The 12,290-nt window shown below is 36.9% G+C and overlaps 1 protein-coding gene across 3 annotated transcripts in view; it reads right to left on the bottom strand.

Annotated features, from left to right (window-relative positions):
* Nucleotides 1-12,290, bottom strand: part of APOOL (apolipoprotein O like) — a 147,526-nt gene that overhangs the window by 14,001 nt on the left and 121,235 nt on the right. Inside the window, exon 9 of one of the 3 annotated variants that reach the window (XM_029930691.1) lies at nucleotides 3,745-3,872. The exons of the other annotated variants lie outside the window; for them this stretch is intronic. Within the exon in view, the coding sequence (XP_029786551.1) occupies nucleotides 3,850-3,872 (23 nt within the window). The 3' untranslated portion in view covers nucleotides 3,745-3,849. Of the gene's footprint in view, nucleotides 1-3,744; nucleotides 3,873-12,290 lie in introns of those variants that run through there. 3 annotated transcript variants of the gene reach the window in all.

Here is a 12,290-nt window from a genome sequence, read left to right as displayed (position 1 = left end):
GGCACTTGTGGGGAGAAGCACTGGGTGTTATATGGAAACCAATTCGACAATAAATTATTATTTAAAGAAAACACAAAACCATACTGAGATACCACCTCACACCAGTCAGAGTGGCTAAAATCAACAAATCAAGAGACTATAGATACTGGCACGGGTGTGGAGAGATGGGCACCCTCCTACACTGTTGGTGGCAATGTAAACTGGTGCAGCCGTGCTGGAAAACAGGGCGGAGGTTCCTCAAAAACCTATCGATAGAACTCCCCTATGACCCAGCAATAGCACTGCTAGGGATTTACCCAAGGGATACAGAAGTGCTGATGCATAGGGGCACATGTACCCCAATGTTCATAGCAGCATTGTCAACAACAGCCAAAACATGCAAAGAGCCTAAATGTCCATCAACCAAAGAATGTATAAAGAAGATGTGGTATATATACACAATGGAGTACTCCATGGCAATGAGAAAGAATGAAATCTGGCCATTTGTAACAAGGTGATTAGACCTTGAGTGAGTTAGGCTAAGCAAAATAAGTCAGGCCGAGAAGGACAGATACCATATGTTTGCATTCATAGGCCCAACAGGACAAACCTAACAAAGGACTACAGGGAGGGGAAGGGGGAAAGAGAGTTGGGGAGAGAGAGGGACACAAATGATGAGAGAGTATTGAATATTGAAAACTAACTGAGGGCTTGAAGGAAGAGGGGGAGGGGGTGATGGTCATGGATGGGGGCACTTGTGGGGAGAAGCACTGGGTGTTATATGGAAACCAATTTGACAATAAACTATTATAAATTAAAAAAAATAAATAATAAAATGCCAAAAAACAGAAATCACAAACATTTTCATATGCTGCAGTTGCAAATATCTTGAAATATTTATACGTAGCCCTCTTTAAAACTATGGCTTTTATAATATATTTTAGATACTGTTGTTACGTACATGTAACGGAGCTCATATATTACCATGTATTTTGTTTTATTCATTTGAAAGCATTTTCTGAGAAGAGGTCCATAACACACAAAAATGGTTAAAACAGTGGTTTTGCCTGCTCCTTTCTCACTGTATCTTTCACTGCAGCCTTTGCTCAGTATGAGTGAAAAGTGTACTAGGAAGTTTTCTTCTTTATCAGACATATTATTGTAAGCATATGACAAATAATTATTTTATATAAGTTTGAATGTGCCTAATTTGTTTAACAAAGCCCATCAGTTGACTAAGTTCTCTATCACTTCTACTTACTTCCTTAATGCATATTCCTGTCTACAGTACAGTCAAAGCTTCAGCTTTCCCAAATTTGAAAAGTCCCTTTGCATTTGGATTTGTATCTCTCTCAAAATTTGTTGAAAAGTTTCAAAATTTTAATTTATCCATACCTTACATCAGGTAAGGAATATGCATAGAGAAATGCCTGTGACGTTTTTCCCACACTCCACCTGCTTAAAAGCCTCACCTCTAGAGATTCTAATTTATGATTTTTAAGCAGAGTGAACTTTAGGAAAACCAAAAACAACTTCAGTAACTGTAACTTGGATCCCTCTGGTTTAGAACCACTTAATGTAGGTCACTTTTTTCCTGCCTTTTCAAAAAGGTTCATCTGCTTTTCTGAGAAATTAAGGATTTTATAATTTCCTCTTAGAAATTTCTTCACCCCTTGAGTTGATCAAGGGTTCTCTGTCTTCCCAAAGGATTAGCAGTCATAAAATTCTTCTTGAATCCCAACCCCTAACCCATTAGAGTGTTTTTCTTTGCAATTTATCATATTTTAATCCTTCATAAAAAGCTGTTTTTATACATAAAGTTTTATAGAAGACTTTTTCAAAAGCTGCTGGTAGCTCGTGATGAGCATCAGGTGTTATATGGAAGTACTGAATCACTATACTGTACACCTGAAACTAATATTACATTGTGTGTTAACTAACTGGAATTTAAATAAAACTTAACAAACAGGAAAAAGATGTTTAAAGTTATAAAATAAAAATAAATTATTGCCTTAAAAAGCCCTTAGGTATTATCTATTCACTGATAATTTAGTTCACACATTATCTCATTTATATTTCAAGCAGTTAGGTACCAAAATGCGGGACAGGTCACTAATAAATTTCTGAGTGAAGTTAGGATTGTTAAAAATTCTATTTTTGTTTCTTTGAGATGATATTCAGCATTCAGCTTATGAGTAATTGAAATACTTAAAGATACTAGTCACTGCAAGTTACTTACTCACGCTTTGTTGTATTCCTTTCATTCTCTTCTCTTTGCTTCACTTTGGCTATATTCTATTGAATTGTATTTCAGTTCATTACTTCTGTCCTCTTTTGTATATAGTTGGCTCTTAAATCCATATAATGAGTCCTTAATTTCAGGTACTATATTTTTCACTTCTAGAATATCCACTTGATTTTTTAAATACGTTCCAATTCCTGTGAAAATCTCCATTTTTTTTCATCCAGTTTGCTCTTATTTTCTGTTTAGCATATTAATCACAGTTAACTAAGTCCTTTTCCGCTAACTTCAATATTTAGATCACCTGTGGGTTTGCTGTTATTTTTCTTGTTTGATTATCAGTCACATCTTCCTACTTCTTTGCATGACTAGTATTTTGTTGGTTTATATGGTGGACATAGAAGGCATGATATCTTCTACCAGAGAGGTGACTCTTTTCCTCTTAAGGAAGGGTAAGGTGCTTATCACCTTAATCCAATCAGACTGCTGAGTTGCAGTGCTGAGAGACAGTCAAGGGGCACCTGAGTGGCTCAGTTGGTTGAGCGTTTGACTTCGGCTCAGGTCATGATCTCATGGCCCCATGGGTTTGAGCCCACATCGGGCTCTATGCTGACAGCTCAGAGCCTGGAGCCTGCTTCAGATTCTGTGTCTCCTTTTCTCTCTCTCTCTCTTTCTCTACCCCATTCCTGCTCTCTCCTGCTCTATCTCTCTCTCAAAAATAAATTAAAACATTAAAAAAATAGGAATCAGTGAACCTCTGGTTCCTCTCTTTTCTTCAGGTATAGCACTCCAAAGGTGCTGATTGAGAGCCTGATGGATGAGTTTCTGTCTCCCTTGCTATAAAAGACTAGGAAATAGTTTTGCCCTTCAGATTTTTAGAGCTTGGCTACTTAGTCTCTTGTCCCACAAAAAAATCTGGCAAATATTATGAGGGGGAGATGAGTCATGTATTTATGGCACACCTCAGCCTTCTTTTTCTTTTTTTAATTTATTTTTGAGACACAGAGAGAGACAGCACAAGCAGGGGAAGGTCAGAGAGAGAGGGAGACAGAATTCGAAGCAGGCTCCAGGCTCTGAGCTAGCTGTCAGCACAGAGCCTGACATGGGGTTTGAACTCACAAACCGTGAGATCATGACCTGAGCCAAAGCCAGACGCTTAACTGACTGAGCCATCCAGGCGTCCCGCACCTCAGCCTTCTAAAAGTAGTATCAACAATCCTTTCCTGCAATGGGTCAGAGTACATATTTTGATTTTGTAAACCAGAAGGTCTCCTTTGCAACTGCTCAGTTCTGCCACTATAGTATGAAAGTAGCCATGGTCAATACATAAATGAATAAGTGGAGCTGTATTCCAATAAAACTTAGTTTACAGACACTAAGATTTGCATTTCATATGTTTTCTTTTCATAAATTACATTTTTTAATTTATTTAAAATGTTTTTTTAAATTTTTTCCCAACCATTTAAACCATATATAAACCATTCTTGCTTGTAGAAGGTACAAAAATTGACAGTGAGCCATACTTAGCACAAAGGCCATGGTTAGCCAACCTCTGGTTTAGAGAGATATCAATCTTGTGAGAATGAGAGAGATTTCATTCTGTTTTCATCAGACTTCAGAGGTCCATGTCACCAAATTTCCAAGTTTGTTCCTAAAATAGCATAATTTTTATTATAAATGTATATGGGTGACAGAGGATAAATGAACTCATATTCAGAGTCACAACATATAATTGGATAGTATGCCCAATATATTATATATGGTAGTAAGTAGTAGCTATGACTATGCTCTCTAGCTAAATAATGTGCTCCCAAACTTTGCTCAATGGAAATAATCTTGTTTATCAGCAAAATGGCTAATTACTCTAGGAAAATGATAATGACATTTTCTAATACATTGAAAACTTAGCATGTAGCTGACACTGTACTTTGTGCTTTACATGCAATATCTCATTTAATCCTCACAACCATGGGAGAAAAATACTATTATTATCCCCCTTCTATGGATGACGGGATGGGCTTGAGATAATAGATAATTTGCCCCAGGTAATAAATCTAGCAAATGCTGGATCTAGGATTCAGATCCAGGACTTATTCATAGATCTGCGCTCCTAATCACTACTGTTTTCCATGTCTTGGACCTTTGAGTTGCATGTGAAATGTGAAAATGGTGAATCCAAAAAGTATTCTGTATAATCAACTCTGAATGATATATGATAAGGATGAACAGAACCAGCATATCTTGCTCCTCTACATGTGAACTTCAAATGATATTCATATACTACATTATCTATACAAGTGGGTAAAATGTTCCAGAATCCAGATGTGTGAAGAAAAAAAACACTGACTAGGGATGATCTAGTCCCTCTGTTGTAATGTGTTTCATCTCTACAACGACACTCTGAAATTGACAAGTGTTTAGAAAACTGATGGGATATATTATATTCTTGTGGGAATATGGTCAACTGTGGATTATTAGGAAGAATCTAAAACTGCAAACCATCCTGGAATAGAGAGAAGAGAAGATGGTGGCAGAGTAGAAGGACTCTAGGCTCACCTTGTCCCATGAATACAACTAGATAATTGTTAAGTAATACTAAATACCACTGAAGTTGACAAGACTGGAAGAACAAACTCCACAACTAAAGGTAGAGTGGAAGACACACTAAAGAAAGTAAACAATGTGGGGATGAGGTTTGGAAGAAAAAAGGATGATGGCCACTAGAGTGGGTAGGTTGCTGCAGTCTCAGAGAATGGTGACAGACAAACACACAGGGTAGTGCACAGGGAAAATGAATCCCCATAGCAACTGTCTTGGAACCAGTGTGGTTTAAAGCCTGAGTCCTAAAAAGTCAGTGGGCATGGCTCCAAGAAGCCTGGAAATGTTGGAACTGTTCTTGGAGAGAAGGCAAAGCAAATAGACTGTGGACGTATGGTTTGGAAACAACAATCTGAAGAGCACCTGGGGCACACAGTGCAGTGATTATTTGCTCATCTCAGAGCCTGTCCAAGAGAGGCAGGATTCACACAGAAACCCCTCCAGAAACAAAGGAATTGGCAGACACCAACTCCCTGGCCCCTCAACATGAAGAGAGACATCTGCAGAAACCAGTACATCCCGCACACTCACTACCTAACTTGCTTACACCCAGCCATGCCCCCACACCTTCTGATGGAAGTGCCCCTCCCAGGCACACTTGCCTCAGTCCCAGAGCAGAGTGCTCTCTCCCCCAGAAGACCAGAGCAAATCCCTACCTAACTTAAGTCTCCCAACCAGGGAGATTTGCAAGGCCTCAGTTCTGGCAGTGGTGGTGACAGGTCTCATTTTACAAGCACACCAGAGCACACCTAGTTAAAACTCGCCACATTCATATCAAGGACCAAAAACTGCCCACAACAGACAAACAGAGCCTCTGCAGACAATTGTCTGGAAGGATAAAGTGGCCAGGACACAGCAACAGAGCACAGGCAGGACACTCCTGGAAACATTAGGCCCTGGGGAACAGGGAACACAATACTAGAGGGCACTACAGGACATCTTCATAAGGCCAATACCCCCAAGAAGAGAAGATGTAGCTGACTTTTCTAACACAGAGAAGAAGGCACAGAAACTTGGACAAAGTGAGAAGACAGAGGGTTTTGTCCTAAATGAAAGAACAGGACAATACGACAACCAGAGATCTAAGTGAAACAGATATAAATAATATGTCTTATAGAGAATTGAAATAAATGATTATAAAGACACTAACTGGAATTGATGAGTTGAAGACATCAATGAGACTCTTAAAACAGAGATAAGGAAAAATAGAGTATAGATATACGGCTCAATAAAAAAATGAGAAACACACTTGATGGAATTAACACCATGCTGTAAGAAGAAGAGGAATGAATTAATGACCTAGAAGACAGAATAATGGAAAGTAACCAACTTGAAAAAAAGAAAGAAAAAAAGACTTATACAAAATGAGAATAGACTTAGAGAACTCAGTGACTCCATCAACGGTAATAATATTCACATTATAGGAATACCAGAGAAAGAAGAGAGAAAAAAGGGAACATAAGATGTATTCAAAAAGCTAAGAGCTGAAAAGTTCCTTAATCTGGGGAGGAAAAAGATCCAAAAGGCACAGAGAACCTAAAACAAAATAAATTAAAGCAGATCCACACTAAGACATATCATAATTAAATGGCAAAATATAGTGATAAGGAAAAAAATTTCCAAGTGGAAAGACAAAAGTAGACAGTTACATACAAGGGAACCCCCATAAGGTTATCAAGGGATTTTTCAGCATGAACTTTGCAATCCATAAAGCAGTCGCATGATACGTTAAAATGGTGTAATATGATAAAATTCAAAGTGCTTAATGGGAAAAATCTGCAGCCAATAATACTCTACTCAGGAAGGATTTAAGAATACAAAAAGAGATAAAGAGTTTACCAGATGAACAAAAAACTAAGTGAGTTTGTGTCCAGTAAACCAAACCTGCAAGAAATACTACAGAGAGTTCTTAGAGTGGAAAGGAAAGAGCAAAAGTGACAGTATACAAGAAGAAAACAGAAAAGCAGGAAAATGAATATTTTTGTAAAAAATCGGTCAAGGAACTTACAAAATGATAAGATATAAAACATGAAACCATATACCTAAAACATGGAGAGGAGAAAATTTAGAATGTGTTCAGGGGTGCCTGGGTAGCTCAGTTGGTTGAGTGTCCGACTCTTGATTTTGGCTCAAGTCATGATCCCAAGATCGTGGGATCAAGCCCCATGTTGGGCTCCATGCTGAGTGTGGAGCCTGCTTGAGATTCTCTCTCTCTGTCTCTCTCTCTCTATCCCTTGCCTTCTCTCTCTCTTCCTCGCTCTCTCTCTCTCTCTCTCAAAAAAAGAATGGGTACAAATGTAAATGACCATCAGTTACTATAGACATCTATAAGTAGAAGATGTTATATACCAATTTAATGTAATGATATATCAAAAACCAGTAATAGATATGCAATGAAAAAAGAGAAAGAAATCCAAATATATCACTAAGGAAAACTAGCAAACCATGGAAGAGAGAAGGAGAGATCAGAAGAAATCTCCAAAAACAACCACAAAACAGGTAAAATATTGGCAATAAATATATATTTATCAATAATCATTTTAAATGTAAATGTTATAAAAGTTCCAATCAAAAGACACAGGGTGTCAGAAGGATTAAAACAAACAAACAAACAAACAAACAAACAAGATCCATCTATACGCTACCTAGAAGAGACTTATTTTTGACCTGTGACACCTGCAGACTGAAAGTGAAGGAACAGAGAAACATCTATCATGCAAATGGATGTCAAAATGGTACTATATAGCCACAAAGGGGACATTGCAACAAGATAGAACAATTTTAAATATTTATGCACTCAGTATGCAGGGAACTAAATAGATAAAACAGTTAATAACAAACATAAAGAAAAGTAAAATAAAATAATACAATTATAATAGGGAATGTTAACACCCCACTTACATCAATAGGTCATCTAAACAGAAAATCAAAAAGGAAATAATAGCTTTGAATGACACACTGGACCAGATGAATTTAACAGATCTATTCAAAACATTTCATCTTAAAACAGCAGAATACACATTCATTTCAAGTGAACATGTACCACTTCCCAGAAGAGATCACATATGAAGTCACAAAACAATCTTCAATAAAATGAATAAGATTAAAGCATACCATGCATCTCCTCTGGCCACAATGCTATGAAACTAGAAGTCAACCACAAAAAAAATCTGGAAAGACCACAAATACATGGAGTTTAGTTAAAGGATATGCTACTAAACAATAAATGGTTCACCAGGAAATAGAAGATAGAAAAAATACATGAAAACACATTAAAATAAAAATATGACAGTTCAAAACATTTGGGACTCAGCAAAAGTGGTTCTAAGATGGAAGTGTACAGCAATAAAGGCATATCTCTGGAAGCAAAACAATTATCAAATGAACAACCTAACTTTACCCCAATGGAGCTAGAAAAAGAACAACAACAACAAAAAAAAAACTAAAACCAACAAAAAGGAAGAAATAATAAAGATTTGAGCAGAAAAAAATGATATAGAAATTAAAATAAAATACAACAGGTCAATGAAACCAGTAGCTGGTAATATGAAAAGCCTGACTAACTTGATGAATGCATAGGCAGACTTATCAAAAAAAAAAAAAAAGGGAAAGGACTCCGATAAATCAAATCATAAATGAGAGAGGAGAAATAAAACCAACACTACACAAATACAATTATAACAAAATATTATAAAAAATTATATTCCAACAAATTGAACAACCTACAAGAAATGGATAAATTCCTAGAAATACATAAACTACCAAAGCTGAAACAGGAATAGAAAATTTTAACTAACTGATCACCAACAAAGAAATTGAATCAGTAATCAAAAATATCCCAACAAACAAAAGTCCAGGACCAAACAGCTTCACAAGAGAATTCTACAAACATTTAAAGACAAGTCAATAACTATTCCCAATCTATTCCAAAAAGTGAAAAAGGAAGGAAAACTTCCAAATTCATTCACTGGGGCCAGCATTACTCTAATACCACAACCAGAAAAAGATACCCATGAAAAAGAGAACAACAGGCAAATATCTTTGATGAACAAAGATTAAAAAATCCTCAACAAAATGATAGCAAAACAAATACAACAATACATTAAAAATCATTCACCACAATCAAGTGAGATTTATTTCTGGTTTGCAAGAGTGTTTTAATATTCACAAATGAATCAACAGGTTACATCACACCAATGAGAGAAAGGACAAGAATAGTATGTTCAACTGAATAGATGCAGAAAAAGCATTTGACAAAGTACTTCCATTCATGATGAAAACCCTTAACAAAGATTTAGAGGGAACATACATCAGCATAATAAAGGCCACATATGAAAAACCCATAGCTAACACCATATTCCATGGTGGAAAAACAGAGCTTTTCCCCTAAGGGCAGAAATAATACAAGGATGTCAACTCTCACAACTTTCATTCAACATAGTACTGGAAGTCCTAGCTATAGCAATCAGACAACAACAAGAAATAAAGCCATCCAAATTGGCATGGAGTAAGTAAAACTTTCATTCTCTGCAGATTACATGATACTATATATTAAAAAACCATAAAGACTCCACCAAAAACATGCTAGAACTGATTAATGAATTCATTAAAGTCGCAGGATACAAAATCAACGTGCAGAAATCTGTTGCATTTCTATACACCAAGATTAAAGCAAGAAGAGGGGTGCCTGGGTGTCTCAGGCAGTTAAGCATCTGACTTCAGCTCAAGTCATGATCTTACCATTCCCGAGTTCAAGCCCAGGTAAGGTTCCATGCTGACACCATGGAGACTGGAGGCTGCTTTAAGTTTTGTGTCTCCCCTTTCTGTCCCTCACCCACACATGCTATGTCTCTCTCTCTCTCTCTCTCAAAAATAAACATTAAAAAAATTTTAAAAATATGAAGGAATCAGGAGAAAGAGGAATTATGGAATCAATACAATTTACAACTGAACTATAAACAATAAGATACTTAGGAATAGAAAACTATAAAACATTGATGAAAGAAATTGAAGAAGATTTCAAGAAATGGAAAGATATTCCATGATCATGGATCAGAAGAATAAATATTCTTAAAATGTCTACATAAAATAATCTACACATTAAATGCAATCCCTATCAAAATACCACCAGCAAACAGTCCTAAAATTTCTATGGAACCACAAAAGACCCCAAAGTGCCAAAGCAACCTTTAAAAGGAAAAGCAAAGTCAGAAGCATCACAATTCCTGACTTTACATTACATTACAACGCTGTAGTTATCAAAATAGTATGGTATTGACAAAAAAACAGACCATTGATAAAAATGAACAGAATAGAAAACACAAAAGTGAACCTACAACTATATGGTCAATTAAACTTCGACAAAGCAGGAAAGAATATCCAATGGGAAAAATAATGTCCCTTCAATAAATGGTGATGGGTAAACTGGACAGCCACATACAAAACAATGAAACTGGACCACTTTCTTACATCATAAACAAAAATAAATTCAAAATGGATTAAAAGACCTAATTATGAGACCTGAAACCTTCAAAATCCTGGGGGAGAACATAGGCAGTAAGTTCTTTAACATTACCTGTAGCAACTTCTTTCTAGATATGTCTCCTGAGGCAAGGGAAATAAAACAAAAAATAAACTATTGGGACTATATCAAAATAAAAACTTCTGCATAGCAAAGGAAATAATCAATAAAACCAAAAGGCCACATATGGAATGGGAGGAGATATTTGCAAATGATGTAGCTGAAAAAGTGTTAGTATCAAAAATATTTAAAATAATTTACAAAATGCAATACCCCAAATCTAATCCAATTAAAACTAAGCAGAAGACATGAATACACATTTTTCCAAAGAAGATGTAGAGATGGCCAACAGGCACATGAAAAAGTGGTAAATTTCACTGATTATTAGGGAAATGTAAATCAAAACTACGATAAGATATTACCTCACATGTGTCAGAATGGCTAAATCCAACAACACAAGAAACAATAGGTGTTGGCAAGGATGTGGAGAAAAGGGAACCCTCTTATACTCTTGGTGGGAATGCAAACTGAGTCAACAACTCTGGAAAACAATATGGAGGTTCCTCAAAAAATTAAAAATAGAATCACCCTATGATTCATCAACTGTGTAAGTGGGCATTTATGCAAAGAATACAAAAACACTAATTCAAAGTGATACATGCACCCCTATATTTATACCAGCATTATTTACAATAGCCAAGATATGGAAGCAGCCCATGGGTCCACTGATGGATGAATGGAGAAAGATGTGGTGTATGTATGCATTTAATGGGAATATTATTTAGCAATGAGAAAGAATGAAATCTTGAAATCCGCAACATGGATGGAGCTAAAATGTATAATGCCAATCAAACTAAGTCAATCAGAGAGACAACTACCATATGATTTCAGTCATATGTAGAAGAAACAAAACAAATATCATATGATTTCAATCATATGCAGAAATTAAAAACAAAACAAATAAGAGAAAAAAGAGAGAAGGAGGAACAAGGCAGGAAACAGACTCTGAACTACTGAGAACAAACTGATGGTTACCAAAGGGGTGGTAAGTGGGGGGATGCATGAATAGTTTTTGGGGATTAAGGAGTATACTTGTGATGAGCACAAGGTGCATAGAAGTGTTGAACCAATGTACTGTACAGCTGACACTAATACAGTGTATGTTAACTATACCAAAATTGAAATTAAATAATAAAAAATAAACACTGTAAGCCATCAGATTGGAAATAAGAGTTAACATCATAAAACAGTGAAACTCTTATCAGGCTTGTTATTCAGTGGCGGCTTTTATAAAGATTAACATAGAGGAGATAGTAAAATAAGAGATTAACTCAGATTTTAAATTAGATAATCTCAAGAGGAGATGCCAAGATGGTGGAGATGAAGGGAACTTTGTAAACTTGGTCTGCCCCATCTATCGAACTGAGAAGGACATTACTCTCATCTGCAAGAGTGGAAGGAGAAAATACAGACTCCAGAAAGAAGACAACCTCAAAGATGCCTGAGTGAGTGAGTGCCAACTGGGGAGATTAGAAAATGGGCCAGCCCGAGAGGGGCAGGGGAGGTGGGAGCCCCAGCCCAACACGGGGAAAGCATGCAGAGCCCCTGAGAGACAAAGGGAAGAGAAAGAGAAACTGAACACACTCATAGTACTATCTCTAGAGAAGAGAGAAAGAATGTTTAAACCCACATGAAGAGAAAAGCTCTCACTCCATATATAACCAGTGGGCAGGCCAAATCCCGAACTCGAACCCAGGTGGCACAAGGGGAAAAACAGCCTCCACCCCTGCACCATCGGCAGGGAGTCAGCAGTGGCAGTCCTAGGGGCACGCACTTTGGCCTCCGCTGCGGGAGTGGGAGCACACACCTCACTTCCACAGCGCATCTCACCTCCAGCTTGGCCTAGTGAATCCCTAATCCCAGGTGTTAACAGGGAGAAAAAATAGCCGC

The sequence above is a fragment of the Suricata suricatta genome, chromosome X, assembly GCF_006229205.1.
Source record: "Suricata suricatta isolate VVHF042 chromosome X, meerkat_22Aug2017_6uvM2_HiC, whole genome shotgun sequence".
Classification (NCBI taxonomy): domain Eukaryota; kingdom Metazoa; phylum Chordata; class Mammalia; order Carnivora; family Herpestidae; genus Suricata; species Suricata suricatta.
This window is presented reverse-complemented; position numbering and strand designations above follow the sequence as displayed.